The sequence below is a fragment of the Theobroma cacao genome, chromosome 1 (assembly GCF_000208745.1).
Source record: "Theobroma cacao cultivar B97-61/B2 chromosome 1, Criollo_cocoa_genome_V2, whole genome shotgun sequence".
NCBI classification, from domain to species: domain Eukaryota; kingdom Viridiplantae; phylum Streptophyta; class Magnoliopsida; order Malvales; family Malvaceae; genus Theobroma; species Theobroma cacao.
In genome coordinates this window covers 36,932,042-36,952,935 of record NC_030850.1, presented here as the reverse complement: position 1 = coordinate 36,952,935, position 20,894 = coordinate 36,932,042, and the positions used below count along the sequence as shown (strand labels likewise).

Genomic DNA, 20,894 nt, shown 5'->3' with positions numbered 1-20,894 from the left:
AATAATTATGTGTAAATTAAATAGGTGTAACTTGTGATGTAACAATATAAATATGACTTCCGAACATGGTGATATGACATATAAATTAAGAATTCTCAAAAGTTAAAGTTTCACAATGTTAACTGTATTTTTAGAGTTACAAAATAATGCCACTAGATACAAAGAGCTTAATAAAACTTATTAATATTCATTAAATTGAAAGAAACATTGTTTAAAAGATTATAAAACATTAATTTTATATAATATATATATATATATGCATGTACACACGTATAACTTGATAGTTAGTATTTTCATTTTCAAACTTGTCTATTGTTAACATATTATCAACTTAATGTGACATCTTGTGATTTTTGCCATATGGTTTACATTTTCAATTTTTGCAAATTTGTGATTTTAGTTTGGATATCAAATTAAATCATTATAAAAAATTATATAACCTTCACGAGTTTAGGTATATCTCCTTTTGATATATATATATATATATTTTTATGGTACCATTTATGAAATCAAAATAACCAAAACTAGTATACCCCTTATGCAATTAGTCATTTCTTAAGAAAGAAAACGAAGCGACGTCGTACTTGCTCCTCCCGCGATCTCGAAGCCGCTTCATAACATTTCAACCGGCGCCAAGCCAGGGCCAAACGAACCATTCTCAAGCGGGAGAGCGCCGTGTAAAACCAGAGCTCGCAGAGGAGGAAGAGAGAGGAAGGGAAAGGAAAAAACCATGAATGCCCCCGATCGTTACGAGAGATTCGTCGTCCCCGAGGGCACCAAAAAGTAATTTCTTCATCCCAACCTCTCTGTCTCTGGAAACCCTCAATCTCTCGAACTCACTGTTGTCTTTTTTGTCGGTTGGATTGCTTTAGGGTTTCTTACGAGAGAGACACCAAGATAATCAATGCGGCGTCGTTCACTATCGAGAGAGAAGACCACACCATCGGCAACATCGTTCGAATGTGCGCGCATAAGATAACATCCTTCCCCTCTCAAATTTTCGTCTGATTTTGTTTATTTAGCTGGATTAAGCTCTGATTTTTTGCTCATTTTGCCATAAAATTTTGAATGGTGATAAACAATCAGGCAATTGCACAGAGACGAGAACGTTTTGTTTGCTGGTTACAAGCTTCCTCACCCTCTGCAGTACAAAATCATTGTTAGGGTTAGTATTTGTTCGTTTTTAGGCTAAGGGTATTACGGAACCAAACAGGGCTGACTTTATATACGCTATCAGCTGTTGTATATTATCGTTTGCATCTGGTTGTGGATTTTCGGGGTTTTAACTGATTTGATGTAATTTTGTAGATCCACACAACTAGCCAGTCTTCTCCGATGCAAGCATATAATCAGGCTATCAATGATCTGGACAAGGAACTTGATCATCTGAAGAATGCATTTGAGGTGTTACGTCTGTATTTTCTTCATTAACTTATTTGTACTGTTATTTAATTTTATTTAGATTAGTGGAATTGCTATGTCTCATGAAGCTTTTGCATCCAAGTCCAACATTGTTGATACAATCTAACATAGTTTTAATGAGGAGATTCTCTTGTAGTTCTACATCTTGAACATGTCCTATATATTGACGATTTATGATAAATATCATATTCCCTAGAAATGAAGTAGTGCCTTAACTTATTGTAGATTAGTCATTAGTGTTTCCATGTAGCGCTACGCATACAATATGATTTCTTCATAGCTGCACTTATCTGATAGAAGGATCTCCTTAGGGGCATTGGCAGTAACCTGTGACAAATTAGGATTGTAATTCTCTCTCTTTATCTCTCTCCCCCTCTTACACACAGACATGTGCACATGCGTACACAAACACTTTGCGTGTCACGTATCTAAAGATTTACTCAAACAGTCAAAATATCTAATTTAATATATTACTGTTGAAAGTCAGTCTCGATCTTGATAGTTTTGCCGAGCACTAGTGCTTATATTGAGCTTCATCCTCACACTTTTTAATTTCAATTTTGTAGGCTGAGTTGGCAAAGCATTCAAGGGACTACTAATGCATATTTCAGGTGCCTCAGTATCGTGTGCATTTATGTTCTGACTTTAAAAGGAAGTGAACCTATTACTTTGAGACATCTTTCTCATTTTGACAGTTGTGATGCATCAAAAGCAGCAATTTATCTTATTGAGACTTTTGTCACAACAGTTTTATGAAGTCTGTCTTGAAGCAGTTCAAGAAACAAAAACCTTCTGCATTCTGTATTATAGTTTTTCTAACTAAGCTGATCCCTTACCATATTTTACTTATCTGTGAATTGATTATGTGGTTCCTGATGGTACTTGCTAGTTAATTGCAGTATTTCATATCTGCCTGGGCATTTGTTTTGTTGTTCCATCTAATTGAGGTATGCATGCTTCATGCTTCGTGTTGTGGTTCATGCTTCGTGCTTCAGTGATCCATGGTTCTGTACTTCTGGAATGATTGAAATTGGCATCGTCAATATAGCAGGGTTTCAGAATGTTCTTTGAAGGAAGCAGCATCTCTAGAGTAAATAATATGGTTAAGCCAATAGGGAGTTGTGAAACGGTCTGAAAGGAGCAGGTCAATTGAAATTGACCATATATAATCTTGAGAAAGGACATACTTTTTAATTATAGGAGGGTCTGCATACTGAATGTTTTGGAATGAGTTTCACAGTTCTCTAATGTGAGGTATGTCAATCATTTTGGTAGCACGTAATAATTAGATACAAAGGCTTATCTTACATTCACCACAATAGGAGTTATCGGCTTGAATTGAGGGCAATACAAATATCTGCATCATTGCATATGAAATTTCGTTAATAGTTCATTTTCTTCATTAATTTGATTTGCCCTTCGTAGTCCTTTGATTTAAGAGCTCAGGTGTGACAGTTCCATGAACGGCTGCAAGGTGCCATTCCGGTACAGGAATAAGCCTCCGAGCCCATAGTGATGTCATCAAAGGAAAGTATGAAGGAAGGTTATTTCTGTTTTGGAACGCATAGTGAATTCATTAGTGTCCGAGCATTGTTGCTGCGCGTTTTCTTGAGTTGACAATGTCTGGAATTCAAGTGTGGATGAAAGAATGTATATTTTTCTTCTTCCTACCGGCTACATCTCTACAAATAATCTGGCTTGGTTTAAACCTACCTAACTAGCATTGCCGTTTACATAATGGAGAACTCATCACTTAGGCCATCTAGTTGTCCTTTAATACTGTGCTGCTGGATGATCAAAATGGAGGTCTGGCATGCGAAACCAGACCCTGAAAGTACGTCCCCAACAGGACCCAATTCTGGACATTGTTGCCAGTCATTAAGTCCCAGTGTCAACACAGTATTTACTCTCCCACCTCGCCCTACAATGATGAGGGAATATTGCCCTCCCAAAGACCTAAGATTAGTGTAGGTCTCAGATGAATTTGCAAGATGCTTCTCCATATAAGCGACTTTCCCACCTGCTACATATCTCTCGTAGAATTCAGCAAAGCACTCGTCGTCAAGCTTCATCTCTTCTTCTTGCTCTGCCACACTTGCTCTGTGATTCACTCTCCTCGGTGCATTTTCTGAAGTTTTGTCTACTAGGAATCTTATTACAGTGAGCTTTACTCCAGGATGCCGTGCTACGCGACCAGCATAGGACAGTGCTTCTCGATCATCTTTGCCCCCAATGAAAATGATTGCCACATTGGTTAGAGATGATCTTGATATTTTCTCGATAGATCCAAAACCTCTGTCCACCAAAATTCCAATAGAACATGGGGCATTCCTAAGCAGCTGTTTACAGACCAGACCAGGCCAGAAAATGTCGTTAATTGCTATCATTCTGAATCACCAAGGATAATATGAAACTCTTTCTAAATTTGAGATGTTACCTTACGATTTACGTATCTAAAACCAGGATGCCCTCCATCAAGTGTACCGTCCGCATTCAGTCTCTTATGAAACGGCAATAAAATAAGGGAAACCATCAAGTCCTCTGCTAGAACGCTGAGATCTTGTGCCATGCCACTGAATGTTGAAAGTGCAAGCATTCGGCTAAGCGTAATACCACCGCCATTGTCATCTATGTAAGCTTGAAAAGCATGACCGATCTGATCTCTCATTTCTGTCACCGACTTGTCGGTTATCGTCATGCTGTCCACTCCTTCACCCTGCACCAGCGTTGCAGCTAATTGCTCCGTGAGTTCAATCATGTCTGTAACGTAAACCAGAAGTCCAGGCTCAGGTGTGCCTCTAGAGATCTCCATTAAGTTAATTGTGGAAGGCAAATTATGAGGTCCATGGACGCACAGCAAGATTCTAAGTTCGCTGGAAGGGTCAAGCCACTGAAGAGCCATCCGGTGAATTGGTACCCGTTGCCTTGCACGTTCGATTATATGCTTCACAAGAAATGGTGTGTGCACAATCGTTAAGAAGACCACAATCACCATCGAGATGCAGGTTGTCATGTCGATGATTTCCTTCTGCATCAAACAATTACAAACAAATCAATTCTGATCGCTAAAGTCATCTTACTTCCAAGTTCTAATTCACACAACTGTCATATAAGCTGAAGCAAATAAGAAGGCAACTAACCCTGAGTCCATAAATAGCAAAGTATATGTGAAAATGACCCTTTGCTGTCAAAAGTAAACCAAGTGCTACCAATTCTGGCCAGTGGTAACCTAACAGCAATCCGCAGATGACTGTTCCAGCGACTTTCCCAACTGTTGTGATAAATACAAGAGAAAAAAACCTTCCCCATGTGTCTATGTGGCCTGCTCGAAAACTTAAGATATCAACTTTAAGCCCCACCCAAAAGAAGAAAAGTGGGTAAAACAGTGTGCTTAGCAAGTAGTTGATTTTGTTAATCGCCCATTTCGATATTCGCCCCTCGGATGGTAGGAAAAGCCCTGCCATAAACGCACTCATGAAGGAGTTGTAACCGTACCACGGTGCACAGGTGCATATGACGGCCATGAAGGCCATTGAGAGCACTAGGTGTGAGCCTTTCAGGGGCTTTCCTTCAGGGTTTTCGTTGTTAACCCAATTCATGAAGATCGGTGAAATCTTTGCCGCGACTATTGTCTGGATCACAAGTGCAGAACCCACTTTGATGGCACCCTTCATTCCTTCTTGAGCACTTGCAAAGTCCCCCGTTGGAACGAAAATATAACCGATGGAGAGGAAAAACATAGTGATCATATCAGAGTGCACCCCTGCACCAATTCCAAGCTTTCCTATGTCTGACTTGCCTATTTTGAGATTGGTTATGAGGCGGGTCAGTATGTGAGAGCCACTACCGGAGAGATGGATGGAGAGCGAGATGGTGAAGGTGACTATGTTTGTATGTCTTGAATAATGCAGCCATGGAGTTATAGCGGTTGCAATGATCAATGTGGTGAGCGTTCCAGCATAGGCCACCATTGCATGGCGAGTTGGTGATTTGAAGATCACGTAAGGGTCCATTTCTAGACCCAAAACGAACATGTAGCAGATCATGCCGAAGTCAACAATATTGTCCAAAGTCAGAGTGAATTGATTCGCAAAGGCGTCACGTACAGGTGGTAGGGTAGCAAGAATTAGCCCTATCTGCATGCATTAGAAGATCATAAAAAAAAAGCTTTCAATCACAACAAAAGAAACGAAACATAACAACTAAATACGCTTTAATCATGGACAACGTATCTATTTTCATGTTGAATCCAAATATTTGGAATCTAATTGGTATAGAAAGTGGGAAAGACAGACATAGACGTACGAGAAGATCAGAAGTTATGTAAGGTTGAGATAAAGGCCTCAAAAGGTGGTGTACGACCCTGCTAAGAACGTATGCCGAAATCAGAGCAAGAAACTTTCCAGATCCGTTCATCATAGTGGCGGCTACAAAGTTTAAGCATTGCTGGTTCACCGTGACGTTTTGAGATGTGGAGTCGACGCGACTGGTATTCGGCATTGTTGACATATTGACCCTTGTTTTTCCTTTATGTTCCTCTTCTTTTCCCAATTGATGAAGGATCTCTATTAGCTAGAAAATCTTCTTCTTTTTGTCAAAGTGGATGTAAATTGTCACTATGTTCTTTGTCCTGATGGATCTTCACCAGGATGAGTGAGTGGATGTAAATCGTTGCCTCTTTATGAGGAGCAAATGAAGGAGTAAGTTGAGGGAATTGAGCCATGTGAATGGTGAATATCTAGATGCCTAGACAAAAATCAAAGACAAATAGAAAATTGTTCGGACAGTCATCCGACAATGGTACCGCATATCAAAGTAAAACAAAGTCTAGGCATCTATCGGATACGGAGTCACGTCAAAGCCTTGTGTCCAATCTATTACACAGCTTGCTCAGGACAGACACATCCCAAAACAACATTGGCCGTGATCGAAAAGCTGAAAATCCTGAAAACCCGACAATCATGATAGGCACCAAACTAGTAACAAACTAACATTCAGCATTCTTTTTGTCATGCTTTCTCTGTCTTTGATGTATCAACATATCAAATTTTAACTTAATTTTTAATCTTCATGACCATCTCAATGTCATAACAATCCAAATGTAAATATCATTTTTTTTCCATGTTAAAATTTTTAGATATTTTTCATATTTAAATTTGTAACCTTTAAAATAATCACATATTCCTTTAATTGGTTTTCTAATCAAAATAAAATGAGTTTAATGTCTCTTTATTTAATTATCTCATGTCGAAATTAGAATTTCCAATAAAATTATCACTTTTTTTAAAAAAATTGAAACATAAAAATGCAATTTCAAGTCTAGAATTAAAAGCTAAATGGAGCTGTACGGCCCATGTGACCACCGACCTCTTACGCTACGGGCCCGGCTTGAAACTTTATTTTAAACTCAATTAAAAAAATAAATAATTATCGCAAAGCGAAGAGTATATAATACGCGGACGACGACATATCATAGAAAGAGAGAAGGAATTACATTTCCCCTACGGTTATACTTTCCTCGGCAATCCTTTTCCTCCATTTCCTCCGATCCCGAGAATTCGTTCTCTTCGATTCAAGAATCAAGCCCTCTCGCTCGTTATCATTTTGACTAGCTCGGAAACCATATATATATATATATATAAATCGTAAAATGATAAGAAATATTTAAAAGAAAAGTTAAGAGGGACGGAGAGAGGCGCATATACATGTTTGAACAGAAATTATATGGGGGTGATATCAAGGAGAGTGATGCAGCCTGTGTGCGGGAGTTTGTGCTTTTTTTGCCCTTCCTTGAGCACCAGATCCAGGCATCCGGTCAAGCGTTACAAGAAATTACTCGCCGATATTTTTCCTCGATCTCCGGTTCCTGCCTTTCATATCTTTTTTTTTTTCTCATATTTTTAGACGCTTGTCGTGAGAATTTGCCTGGAACTGATCAGTATTTTTTTTTTTAATTTATTTTTGGCATGGTGATTGATAGGGTGAACAGCCAAATGAACGAATGATCAGTAAACTATGTGAATACGCTTCCAAGAATCCGCTTCGTATTCCAAAGGTACGTACAGTTTCATCGACGCTTCGTTCTTTCACGTTTGGAAATCTTTGGTTCTGATAAGATTAAGAATTCATGGCGCTTGATTGCAGTACATTGTTTCTTTATGTGATTCATTTCTGTGAAAAGATTACACTCGTCCTTGTTGGTTTGCTAAAGCCATTGGTTTTCGCTGTTGTTTCTTTGTTTTCGGTTTTAATTAATCAAAGTATAGATCGATGTTCAAAATCTAGTTTTCAATCCTCTGATGATTTGGTTTTAAATCAGATAACGAGTTCATTGGAGCAGAGGCTTTACAGGGATTTGCGAAGTGAGCAATTTCACTCTGTACAAGTTATTGTGTGTGTCTACAGGAAGTTGATGATTTCTTGTAAGGAGCAAATGTGAGTTTCTTTTCATTATATTGAAAGTGAGCATGCAATAAGGTCATATAAAGTACTCTTCTATAGTCCAGGTGCATTAACCCATGCTTGCATTTGCAAGGAAATTCAAGGTTGGTCTTCCATGCATATGATTGTCAGTCATCAAGTCATTAAATGTTCATGCTATGCTAATTTGGGACCAGGATACCTTAGGAGCTAATTTCTCATGTCAAATTGATGAGCACTTTAAGCATATCAATCAAGTAGTTTATATATATATATTTGTTGTTATATACTATATTGCAGGCCATTGTTTGCAAGTAGCTTTCTTAGCATTGTACAGATCCTGCTAGATCAAACAAGAATGGACGAGACGCGTGTATTAGGATGCCAAGCTCTATTTGTTTTTGTGAACAATCAGGTAGAAGGTGCTGGTAGATTCTTGCCACTTTATAGCATAACTTGTTTATTTCAAGAAGTAGGTTCTTTCTAATTGTTCCACTGAAACCCCTCACGCTAATCTTTCACCATTTTTGACTAGCCAGAGGGATGGCACTTATATGTTCAACTTAGATGGATTGATTCCGAAACTTTGTCTTTTAGCTCAAGAAATGGGAGAGGACAGGAGAGTACAACGTTTGCGTTCTGCTGGTCTTCAAACCCTTTCATCAGTGGTAATTTTCTATGACTACTGAAAATTCTTACCTAAATCCCCATTGCTTTCTTTTAGTGATTTCATTTTGACTAATAGTAACCTTATATGCTCTCCTAGTTTTTCTCATGACAATTTCCAAGTTTTGTTTTCTTTCAACTTAGCCTCCCATAATCGATTTAAGTATGAATTTGAGATCCATTTGTGGCCCTTCTTTGGCTAATATTCATTAAGAATTTGGCAGTACTATGATTATTGATTATTTAACAAGATTTATTTTCCCTTGTTACTGTTATTTTAGCCTATAAACAAAAAAGAAGAGCTAATTGTGTAATGAAGTTCGAAGTAATGGCTGAAGGGCAGTTAGGATCTAGATTTACTTTTGTTTTTCCAGGAGTTCAGGTCATAACTAATTGGTTCTGTCAAAATTGCTGGGTGGAAAGAGCCGATGGAGACAGTATGGATTCCATAGATAAGAAAACATCTCAATCCAATTAGGAAATCAATAGTTTATCCCTTAATTTTGCCATTATTTTCTCTTGTCCATCTTTCCATGGGTGATTTTGATCTTAGGCATTTTAAAGAATTGATTCATTCCACAATCTTCTAATTATTCTTCTTATAGGTTTGGTTCATGGGAGAGTTCTCTCATGTCTCAGCTGAATTTGATAATGTGAGTTTTCTTGAGACCCTTTACTTAATATATATTTTCATTTTTCTTTTAAATTCTTCTGCCATTCATTTCTATCTCTTGGCACCATGATATGGCACTAAATTGAGAAAAGAATTGGGGTGCTAGGTTTTGGGGATTTTATTTCTTACAGAAACAGTGAGTGCTCACTAAGCTGAAGAAGAACAGGATTAAAATAATCTTGGTGATAAAATGTAGGGTTCCAAGTAATAACCTAGGTGAATTTTCAAAAACAAAAAAGTATTTACCGGTTGAAAGCAATCACATGTATAAGGCTATGACTCCAAACCGAAAAATACCAGAAGTTTGGAAATTTTTACTCAATAAAATGAGTATAAAGACATAATAACTTAATTTTCCTCACTTTGCAAAAAAAAAAAAGACTTAATCTTACTTCAACTAAGACTCTTATGCCAATGCACCACCTTTGACAAATTAAAGTGGGTGTCAAAACTCTATTTAATGCAAGATTCTTACCCAATTTCATTTAAAATGTATATACGACAATTGTAACTTAAAGATATTAGGGAATCTGCTGACGAAGAACAACTAAAAGAACTAACATAATTTGGTGATAAAATGTAGGGTTCTAATTATTAATTACCTTGGTGAAATTTAAAAAAAAAAGAAGCAATTACCTAGGTGAAAGCAATCACATATTCACATGTATAAGGCTATGACTCCTAACCGGAAAATACCAGAAATTTGGAACTTTTACTTAATAAAATGAGTATTAGGACATAATAACTTAATCTTACTCCAACTAAGACTCTTTTGCCAATGCACCACTTTTGACAAATTAAAGAGGGTGTAAAAACTCCATTTAATGCAAGATTTTTACCTAATTTCATCTAGAATGTATATGCTACAATTGTAACTTAAAAATATCAGGGAATCCTATATCCCTATATCAATTTAATAAAAAGTAACCTTAAAGCCGAAAGCAAACTTAGAGCTTTACATGCAGGTAATGGGAAAAGATCATCATCAGGTTGAAATAAAATTTACCGAGTTGCTTTGATCTGTGTGTGTGTGTTATCTACAATAGACATTGTTTCACGGGCTTGTATCTTTTTATGTGTGATGTGCTTCATTTTCCAATATACTTACTCTAAGGCTGCTTTTACTTTTCCCTAAAACACCAGGTCGTGTCAGTGGTCTTGGAAAATTACCGAGGTTTAGAAACATCAGATGCTGATAAGCAAGATACACAGAATGGCTGTGTCAAAGACAGTTTCTCTTCTGCAGATGCCATGACAAGTGTTTCTTGGAGGAGTATAGTGAGTGAGAATGGAGAAGTTCATGTGTCTGTGTAATTGCTCTTGTCACAATTTTTCAATTGCCATAGTCTCTGTACATATGGAATGCTTAATGGCTAATATGCAGTACCTTTTTCCCCCTTATAATTACAGGGAGGAAGCTGAGAATCCCAAATTTTGGTCAAGAGTTTGCCTGCATAACATGGCCAAGTTAGCCAAGGAAGTTACAACTGTCCGACGTGTTTTGGAATCCTTGTTTCGGTTTTTTGATAATGAGGAACTGTGGTCTACCCAACATGGCGTAGCTCTTTCTGTCTTGCGGGACATGCAATTAATAATAGAGAAATGTGGTACATAGCTTGTTCGATATTGATAAGAGTTTCTTTTTTTGAAAGCTTAAGCAGCCTTTCTTTCATTAAAACTAATTGTCATCTTTTGAGTGAAGTTTTGGTGTGATTATTAAGTGATTGTTTTATTAAATCTGCAGGAGAAAACACACATTTTTTGTTGTCCATCTTAGTAAAGCATCTTGACCACAAGAATGTTCTGAAAAAACCCAGTATGCAGCTACATATTGTGCATGTTGCCACTTCCCTTGCTCGGCAAACAAAGGTTCAGCCATCTGTGGCTATAATTGGTGCATTAACTGATATGACAAGACACCTACGAAAAAGCATTCACAGCTCACTTGATGACTCAAATCTGGGAGCTGAGGTGATTCAATACAACCAAAATTTTCGAGCAGTGGTAGATGAGTGTCTTGTTCAGTTATCACATAAGGTGACTTTGTTCTCCACCTCTTTAGCAACTGGTTTATAAAATACCATTTATATTTGTAACATGATTTAACATATCTATAGTTGATGCAAATAGGATTTAACATGTGGCAAAAATAATTACAATCTTAACTCAAGAATACAATATCTTCATGATATTGTAGTTGAACCTTGATAATATTGTTTTACAGTACATGCAAAACTAAGTTACCTTGTAAAGGCAGGTTGGAGATGCAGGTCCTGTCCTTGATATGATGGCTGTGATGTTGGAGAACATGCCAAACATTACTCTTATGGCCAGAACCTTGATTTCTGCTGTTTATCGTACTGCTCAAATCATGGCATCAATTCCAAATTTGTCATACCAAAACAAGGCAAGACCAAATTTACTGTCTAATTAATTTAGTTATTGTGCAGAAGATTGTGTAGTTTCTATTTTAGTTGCATATATTTTTCTCATTCCTTCGAAACACGAAATGTTACAGGCTTTTCCCGAGGCATTGTTTCATTCGTTGCTTCTAGCAATGGTCTATGCAAACCATGAAACAAGAGTTGGTGCTCACTGCATATTTTCTGTTGTTCTGGTTCCGTCTTCTGTCTGCCCTTGTCCTCCTGCTGCCACTTCTTTTCCAAATAAGGCCACTAAGTTGCAAAAGACACTCTCAAGAACCGTTTCCGTGTTTTCTTCTTCGGCTGCACTCTTTAAGAAGCTGGGTCGGGAAGATAAAGAAAATGCTGTAGACGATAAGGTTGGAAACATCAATGGCATTTCCATGCAAGACAGATTGAACTGTGCTGGTGCTGAGAATGCAAAGATCCAAAACCACTCTATTCTGAACAGGTTGAAGTCAAGTTACAGCCGAGCTTATAGTGTAAAATATTTGAATCCACCAGCTGCAATAGAGGATGAAAAATCGATGAGTAATGCGGTTGAAGTTACAGTTAGTATTCATGTTCTGACTTTAAAATTGGCATATCATGCCCAAAATTATTTCTTTTCTTTTATCTGACATGACCTTTGCTTTTCTTACCAACCCATGTCAGGCTTTACCTCTTCGATTAAGCAGTCATCAGATAACCCTTATGCTTTCATCGATTTGGGCACAATCCATCTCTCCTTTAAACACGCCTGAAAATTTTGAAGCAATTGCTCATACCTACAGCCTGGTGTTGTTATTTGCACGGACCAAGGTATTACGTTATTCTTGGCAAACTAGTGACACTATGAATTAAAATTGATAATGGATTTGTTTTATCCTTCCTTTTTCTATGTACTTTCTTATCAAGTTCTTTTGTGCTGTCATACCGAAACAAGGCAAGATCGCATTTACTGTCTAATTAATTTTGTTATTAATATATCTGTGCAGAAGTTTTTACTTTTCTATATAAATATATAAAAATATATTCTAATATAAAAGATGTATATATATATATATATATATATATTAATTTTTTACTTACTTTTTCTGAGATAGATTACGTGTTCATCTTTAGCTATACTTAATAGATAGTCCACTGTTTTCATTCCGTAAGTTTCTTACTACGCATTATATTATGTAGAACTCCTGTAATGAGGCTATAATACGAAGCTTTCAGCTGGCCTTTACCTTAAGAAGCATATCTCTGGGAGGAGGAGGTAGGCCTTTGTTTCCAAATTCGCACATATTATCGCTCTATCTGTTTCAACTCAGCTTCCCAAAAACTTTTAAAATCATGTTATGCTAATTCTAAATAAGGGATACGATTTAAAATATATGGTTGTAAAATTTTAGAGTTTCCTATTAACTCTCTTGGTATATTGAGAATAATGATCTTAAATATGAATAGAACAGTTGAAAGTAATATATAAAGGTATATGTAATTCTATTCTAATTAGAGTTAAAAGAAAAAAGAAATTAGAACCAATTAGGATATTTATGTAGACATATCTTAAATTTTAATTAACCTCTTGATGGCTAATCTTCATTCGATTGGTTGCAACTTTCAAATCCATCTCTTCATTTGATGGAAGTCTTTTGTTTCTTGTTAGGGCCACTGCAGCCGTCACGCCGGAGGTCCCTCTTTATCCTTGCTACATCTATGATCATCTTCTCATCAAAAGCCTACAATATCCCCCCTCTTTTTCCTTGTGTTAAAGCTTCACTTACGGCAAAAACAGTAAGGCAGCAGTATTGCTTGGGATTTTCTTGATTTATTTTCTTAATCTCACTATATATGTGTTCGTCACATTATCAGATATAAACATTTGAATTCAAAGCTTAGCTAACTTTGTATACCCTGAATTTGTCTTAGGTTGATCCATTTCTAGAGTTGGTTGATGATTGCAAGTTACAGACGGCTAAAACTGAACCAGAGCATCCAGGAAAAGTATATGGATCAAAAGAAGACAATGAAGATGCTTTGAAGTCACTTTCAGGAATAGAAATAGCAGAGAACCAGTCTAAAGAGTCACTTGCAACCATGATAGTGAAGTTTCTTGGCAATTTGTCTGATGTATGACCCTTATTTGCCTTGCTGTAAAGAATTAGTTGCTTGACATTAAAGACTGAATACTAATATTTAAGATAAATCCGGCAGGAAGTATCATCGAAAATAAGAAACCAGTTGCTTAGTGATTTCATCCCTGATGATGGATGTCCACTTGGAACTTATCTGTCCATGGAGACTCCTGCACAAATATATGAAAATGGATCAATAGATAATCAATCTCCTGACAAGGCAATTTCTTTTTATCTTCAATTCTTCCCTCCTCCTTTTTCTCCTTCTTGAATTTTATACAAGCATATAATATTGTGAATGTGCAGGTTGAGCCTCCATTATTCACGGTTGATGATGATGTTTTGCCTAGTAAATTCGAAAGTAAAACAGGTCCTGATGCACATTTGGCACCTGAACTCCAAAATTTCCTGAGTGTTGATGATCTTCTTGATGCTGTGAGTCATTCTGTTGATTGATGCTATATGTAAATTTCTTGGAATATATATATGTAGGAAAATATAGTTAAACTCAAATATATTTCTAATTTATTTTGCAGCTTTCAGAGACAACAAATCAAGTTGGAAGATCCTCAGTCTCAAGCCCTCCTGACATGCCTTATAGTGAAATGGCTGGACACTGTGAGGCCCTTCTGATGGGAAAGCAGCAGAAGATGTCTACGGTAATGAGTGCTCAACAGAATCAAGAAAGTTCAGTCAGCAATTATGCAAAGGAGGTGCAACCTCATTCTCTTGTTGAATCAAATTATGTGAAGGTACTAACTTGTATAGTGGCTCCATCAAATATTTCATATTCAAGCAAAATGTTTAATTTGGTTCTTTCCCTAAGTACTATTGAAATAGTGCAAGGACACTTTATAAATTAGAATTTAGGGAGTTATTTAGGATTTAGGACACTTCATGATGATGATAATTTCTCTTAATCATCCATAACCCATATGCACTTTGCAGCCTCTTGCACCATCTGTTGACCATAACTATTAATGCCTTAAATACTTTATCCATTCACTATAATTCATCGAAAAACACTTGACTGCAATACTAAATTAGGAGGATGGGAATTTTATTTCTTTAATTGCTTTTATTTTATGTCACTCCCAATACTTGAACTTGTATATTGATTTATCATTACTCTCAAGAGTATCCTATGTACATATATACGTTGTAAAAAAAAAAAAACAATAATTGAGCATATATATATATATCTAAATCCTAAGTTAGTGATGCATATTGCAACTTGATTTACTGTTGAGATTATTTTGGATTTGCAGAGTGAAAATCCATTTATTGATCAGAATATGGGTGCTGTTTCTTGGAATCAATATGCTGGCACTGCTCTGATGCTTTGTGCAACTGAGTACCACCAACAACCCTATTTTCAGCTTCCTGTATCAAGCCCATACGACCATTTCCTGAAGGCTGCTGGTTGCTGATACTGTAGAAAATGAAACTAAGAATTTTTTTGAGGTTCGAGTTACTGCAGGGAGTAACAGAAGATTAGAATAATACTTACTGCACTTGTGTGCTCTCATGTATAGGATTTGTTGGCACTAGGTAAAGATAACAGCTGATAAATCCATGAGGCTATTACTACTAGCATAGCATACTACATTTTTGATTGTTACATGGCGCAAGCATCAAATCATTGTTATCTCTGGAGATAATGGCATATTGCAACAAGTTCAAAATTTTCTTGCTACATGTATATTCTTATGCATTCATTCCCACAGACTATTTTATTTTTTCTCAATCAGTAATCATAATTTATTAGATCCACTAGAGAAATCAAAACAGCCTCTATAACCTTCATTAATTTCTCCAATTTCTTTCACGTGCTTCTTTGATCTTCAAGAAAATTGAAATAAGCATGTGCTCTTTCATCTGTTAGTCATGAAAGTACTTCTAATTACATCGATTAGTAAATTAGTTAAATTATTCATGCAATTAGAAGGTGATTAGTTCAGTAGTTAGGACTAGTAAATGTAAGTTTCTGCAAGTAATTTTTCCAGTGCTCAGTACCAACGTATAAAATTTCCAAAACCTTTCTTTTGTGACTTTGTTCATCGGGTTCTTCACTCTTGATCTTCTTCGACTCAGATATAAACCTAGGTAACTTTTCCGGTATTCAATACCAACATTTAAAATTCCCAAAACCTTTCTTTCGTGATTTTGTTCATCGGGTTCTTCATTTTTAATCAATTTCTTAGTTCAACTCGTATATAAACCCAAATTTAAGTTTCGGCAAATTTCTTAGTTCTTGATTCCTTTGAGTTCAATTTCTTAGGTCGACTCGTATATAAACCCGTTTCTGCAAATTTCATGGTTACAAATAAAAATTGAAAAAAAAGAAGAAGGTAATTTTGTTTATCTAAGGCTTCATCTGGTTGATCCTTTTATTATTTACATTTTACAATCTGCCTTTTATTTTCTGCTTTCTTTTCAATTTTTGCAATCAAAAGCAAAAATCAACTGGAAACTAAACAAATATAATAACTAAAATAAATAGGCATAATGCCTTAATAAGCTCTTAAACTATTCAACAAAATTCAAATGAACTTTGATTCTTTTAGTGCATTCAATCAAATTTTTATATTTTTATTTTAGGTCAAATAAGCTCTTATAATTAATGATTGATTAATTACGATTAGTTCAAATGCTATTTATCATTTTATATCCACATGATATTAACATAGTGTTGATGTGAAGAGTGAAAAATATTATATAATCATGTTATTATGTTAAATTAATATATCACGTCATCATCAGTTATAATATATTAATATATTATATCATAATCAATTATGATATTTTAGCATGTTACGTCAATTTTACAAGATATAAAATGACAAATGACATTTAGATTAAGTTAATAATTAATCATAAGAGCTTATTTGACTCGAAATAAAAATATAAGAGCATATTTAACTCAAAATAAAAGTATAAGATTTATTTGACTCAAAATAAAATTATAAAGATTTAATTAAACGTAATAAAAATATAAAAATTTATTTAAATTTTTCTAAATAATTTAAGAACTTTTTGAATATTATGCCAAATAAAAGCAAGCAAAAATGATCTACACTCATATACATGGATGCAAAAAAGGTGTGAGGTAGTTAGCAAGATTTACTACCGAGTTGACAGGCCATGCATCCATCCAACTTTTACCGTTTCAATCCTATGGTAACACTTGATAAAGGGAGATTATACTGAGAATTGAAAAACACAAAAATTGGATATCGCAAGCCCACACGTTTGGAGCAAAAGTCCAAAAAGACCAAATTACCCGCACTTGGAAGCTTCCAAACTCAACCAACCCATGTCAATCAATCCACTTGTCAATCAATTGAAGCTCCACACGGCACAAAACTATCACTCCACGTGGTGCAAAGATAAGGCACTGGCTTTTTTTTATATATAGTTATAGATACATACTTAAATATTTTAAGCAATATTATTGTTGATTTTACTAATTTTCATGTTCATTCTTTATTTTTATCCCAAATTAGTAAAAATCAAATGATACTATTGCTTTGTAATAAGTTCTTTTTTATTATTTTAACACTCAAATAACTCCATTAGTTATAACAAAAAATATTTTTCACATGATAATTTTAACGATAAAAAATATTTTCTACAGTTTATCTAAACAATCAAGCAAAAATTTAGAATTCTTTTAGTATTCGTACAAAATTTGTTCGTTTTCCATAATTTCTACATACGCAGGATAAATATATAAGTTAACACACAAATATAAGAGTTAAAAAAAAAAGCTTAAAATTCATGTAGAATTAATTCATCACTTCATAATTTTTAAGTTTGTTTTTCCATAGATTCTACATACCTAAAGCAAAAATATTATGCAGGGCAAAGATATAAAGTAACACATAAATATATGAGTGATATTCAAAAAGGTGATGTTGATGTAAAAACAAAAAAAAATTGAAACAGTGAGTTTCTATGCTTTTTGTTTTTTAAAATTAATTTATTTCACTCCTTTATTTTTATTTATGTATTAAAATTTTATATTGTTTGCAGGCAATTACAGAAGATGAAGAAATGAGTCATTTGAACTGTTTCATGTTCGGACTAGTAGTTGCTGTTGAGAATCAAATGAGATGTCGTAAGAATAAGTTTTATATTATAACACATTAATGTATTATTTTACACTTAAAAAGAGTATTCTTTTTACTTTTAATTAACTTTTTTTTTGTATATATTTTGCAGAATGTTGTTGGGGTATAGTTGCTACTGATATTCTTGCTTCCGCTTCAAGAAAAAAATAAGGTGATTTTATTTTGTACTCTCCTCAACAATTACTTGATTGTGAGGATCCAACTAACAAAATTCAAGATAGTTTAGATTGCTATATGCTAACCATTAAGATAGCATTATAATGGATGTTGCGTTATGAGATTAGTAAAGAGCAGGACTATCCTTTTGTTGGTAGGAGAACAACTTGTAAGATAGAGGTAAATTAAAATATGTAGTAGAACGAATCATACTCGGCACTGTTGATATATTGGATATGCTAAGTTGTTTATAATGTAGTCTTCTAACTATCCAATCAACCTTAATAGCTGGTTATTAGCTAACCTACATATCAAACTAATAATAAATTATTTTTATATTGTATGTCTTTTCAATTATCAATTAAAAAATTAATTTTTTTCATCTGCTAATTAAATGAAATTTCTATTTTATTATTGTTTCTCTAATGCCAAGATTGAAACTTTATTAATAATAAAGGTTGCCTTTAATTTGGTTTATCATTGGTAAAATCTAATTAAGAAAGTATTATTAAAAAAAGTGTAGAATTCGTGTAGTATTCGTGCTAAATTCGTTCGTTTCTTCATTTTTTTTACATACATAAGGCAAACATATAGGTAATACTTAACAAAAACATGTAGTGGCAAACTCACTTAACAAAAACCTAATTGTTATATATATATATATTAAAACGAGGCTTAATTAGATTTGGATGCTTCTAAAGTAGCATATCTATCCCAACCTATAGCAAAATATTAAGATAGATGATTAAGGGCATTGCATGTCTGGTTGAAACTAAAGTTGTGCATACATTAATGTCACCTCCTTGTCATCTATGTTACATAATAAAAAATTTCATATCAAGAAGGATATTTGTTTGTGACATGGCATTGTATGTATAGTTAGCATTCTTTTCACTATTTTCTCTAGGGATAGATTACATGCTAATTGATTTGTCAAAGATTTTCAAATGCATATTTAATGTTTATAGAGGTTCTTTTCATAGTTTACCATTGATTCCTGTTTTATGGATATAGAAAGGAAACTGTGTAATGTGGTTAGAGAATATTTATTGTTTGTTGTTGAACTCTCCATGTAATTAGGAGACAGGTAGAAATCTTTTTCATAATTTTGCTCTCTTTACACTATTAGCGCATCAAACTAGTTCTGATGTTCAACCAATCCTCGTTTATGATGTGCTATTCTTTTGTATTTATGCATATATATGGATGATGTTATCTTGTTTGGTTGCAGAATATGATGTGTTGCTATGAAACTTTGTTTGTGTTGCTAGCTCTGGTAGTGTTGGTAGTGCAAGTTGTGAGGTTATTGTCCTGTAACATTGTTTTAAGCGTTTTTGCTGTGTATTGATGGTTATTCACCATAATCGAGTTATATATGGGTAGTTTTACTATAATGTTTTGATAGCCCTTGTTGTAATTCCATCAATAATATATCTATCATACTTTCAAAAAATGCTTAACGTTTTTCAAATGACTCTTTATATGCTGCACTTTATTAGTCTCCTGTTAGCACTATCATCAATCTTTTTCTAAGGTTTTGGTCACCGTATTTGTTCTAAAGTTTTTAATACAATGTTACATCTAATGAACTAAATATTGAGAAAATATCAGTATTCAGATATTACAATATTATTATTATATGTTACATTTTTTTACTCTTTTTAACCTTCTTTATTTGTTTTAGGTTTTTAAAAAATAGAGAAAAATGACAGCTCATTATGTTGATATAGAAATGAAGATAGTTAAAGCAGTGAGTAATAAAATTTTTGTTTTTTTATCTAATTTTTTTTATTTTTTTATATGTTAAAATTTTATATTGTTTGCAGGCGCTTCTGAAAAAGAAAGATAAACACCACTTAAATTTCTATTTGTTTGGATTGGTCACCTCGTGAGAGACCAAAGGAATTGTCGTAAGTTCTATAACACAATAATCTATTGTTTTACTCATACAAAAAAAATTAATGTATTTATTTCATTTTTATTATTTGTTTTCTTGTATTTTACAGAATGTTGTTGGTCAATGGTTGTTTCTGATAATGTTGCTTTGGTTTTAAAAAAAATATCGAGAAGATTTTACATTGAACTCTCCTCATCAGTTATTGGATTGTGTGGATCCAACTTGTAAAGATCAAGATTCTTCAGGCTATTATATGCTCACTATCAATCAAGCGTTTAGGTGAATGCCAATTCATGGGTTTACAAGGAGCAAGATTATCCTTATGTTGGTAGGAGAGGAAATTGCAGAGAAAAGGTAAAACAAAAATAATATAAATTAATGTTTATATTTACATATACTTATTTTTATGTTTTTCTTATTTTTTTTGTACTTACATTATTTTTTATTTTTAAGATTACTCATCATTATATAATGGAGTCATACGAAAAAATTTCAGATGAAGATGATTTTCAAAAAGAACTTTTCCAAAAGCTGATGTTGCACCCCATAGCAACAGTAGGAGATGTATTTGAAGATTTTCTGAAGCTTAGAGATGTGAGTTAATTATATTAGAAAAAGTTACTAAATATTTTGTTATTTTAAAAAATTATTTATTATTTTTAACTAATTACAAAATTTTTATATTTTTTTCAATATTAATTTATTTCATTTCTTTTATTTGGACATGCATATATTTTATTTAACTCATAAATTATTTTTTTAATTAGAAAATTTATTCAGGTCCAAAATATTCCCCAACAAAATATTATGGACTTCATGCAATACAAATTGTTGGATATGGTTATAATCCAGATGAAAATAAGCATTACTTTTATATCCAAAGTTCGTGGGGAGAAACATTGGGAGTAAATGGGTGGGTAAAGTTGATAGAAATGTCATGTTAAAGCATTTGTATTTGAAAAGAAAATTCAGACGTTTAGTTTATAGAGCCTTGTA

The 20,894-nt window shown here is 34.1% G+C and overlaps 3 protein-coding genes across 4 annotated transcripts; 2 read left to right on the top strand and 1 right to left on the bottom strand.

Moving 5' to 3' along the window:
* LOC18614612 (DNA-directed RNA polymerases II, IV and V subunit 11) lies at positions 608–2,323 on the top strand. 2 transcript variants are annotated; one of them, XM_018129957.1, is made up of 5 exons: positions 608–783; positions 873–962; positions 1,087–1,165; positions 1,309–1,411; positions 1,989–2,267. In XM_018129957.1, exons 1-5 carry the CDS (start codon positions 731–733, stop codon positions 1,991–1,993), a joined length of 330 nt encoding a protein of 109 aa, XP_017985446.1. In that variant the 5' UTR covers positions 608–730; the 3' UTR covers positions 1,994–2,267. The 2 variants fall into 2 exon arrangements, with proteins under 2 accessions (XP_017985446.1, XP_017985438.1); XM_018129949.1 differs by having other exon boundaries at positions 616–783; positions 1,309–1,404; positions 1,989–2,323.
* Positions 2,054–5,938, bottom strand: LOC18614611 (cation/H(+) antiporter 28). The gene is made up of 4 exons (XM_018129966.1): positions 5,728–5,938; positions 4,563–5,558; positions 3,860–4,450; positions 2,054–3,761 (listed from the first exon to the last, which is right to left on the bottom strand). The coding sequence occupies exons 1-4, from the start codon at positions 5,929–5,931 to the stop codon at positions 3,153–3,155; spliced, it is 2,400 nt and encodes a 799-aa protein (XP_017985455.1). The 5' UTR covers positions 5,932–5,938; the 3' UTR covers positions 2,054–3,152.
* LOC18614610 lies at positions 7,147–15,385 on the top strand. The gene is made up of 19 exons (XM_018120678.1): positions 7,147–7,284; positions 7,403–7,477; positions 7,742–7,857; positions 8,143–8,257; positions 8,382–8,510; positions 9,114–9,161; positions 10,325–10,491; positions 10,592–10,788; positions 10,926–11,218; positions 11,439–11,588; positions 11,700–12,155; positions 12,259–12,405; positions 12,775–12,850; positions 13,244–13,371; positions 13,507–13,707; positions 13,792–13,932; positions 14,019–14,147; positions 14,249–14,464; positions 14,981–15,385. The coding sequence occupies exons 1-19, from the start codon at positions 7,147–7,149 to the stop codon at positions 15,140–15,142; spliced, it is 3,084 nt and encodes a 1,027-aa protein (XP_017976167.1). The 3' UTR covers positions 15,143–15,385.

Coding starts and splice junctions, on each gene's coding strand:
- LOC18614612 (XM_018129949.1), top strand. CDS start 731: ATGAATGCCCCCGATCGTTACGAGAGATTCGTCGTCCCCGAGGGCACC. Junction 1,166..1,308: donor AGTACAAAATCATTGTTAGG/GTTAGTATTTGT, acceptor GTAATTTTGTAG/ATCCACACAACTAGCCAGTC. Junction 1,405..1,988: donor ATCTGAAGAATGCATTTGAG/GTGTTACGTCTG, acceptor TCAATTTTGTAG/GCTGAGTTGGCAAAGCATTC.
- LOC18614611 (XM_018129966.1), bottom strand. CDS start 5,931: ATGTCAACAATGCCGAATACCAGTCGCGTCGACTCCACATCTCAAAAC. Junction 5,559..5,727: donor ACATAACTTCTGATCTTCTC/GTACGTCTATGT, acceptor TAATGCATGCAG/ATAGGGCTAATTCTTGCTAC. Junction 3,762..3,859: donor TTAGATACGTAAATCGTAAG/GTAACATCTCAA, acceptor GTCTGTAAACAG/CTGCTTAGGAATGCCCCATG.
- LOC18614610 (XM_018120678.1), top strand. CDS start 7,147: ATGGGGGTGATATCAAGGAGAGTGATGCAGCCTGTGTGCGGGAGTTTG. Junction 11,589..11,699: donor ATTTGTCATACCAAAACAAG/GCAAGACCAAAT, acceptor GAAATGTTACAG/GCTTTTCCCGAGGCATTGTT. Junction 14,465..14,980: donor TTGAATCAAATTATGTGAAG/GTACTAACTTGT, acceptor TTGGATTTGCAG/AGTGAAAATCCATTTATTGA.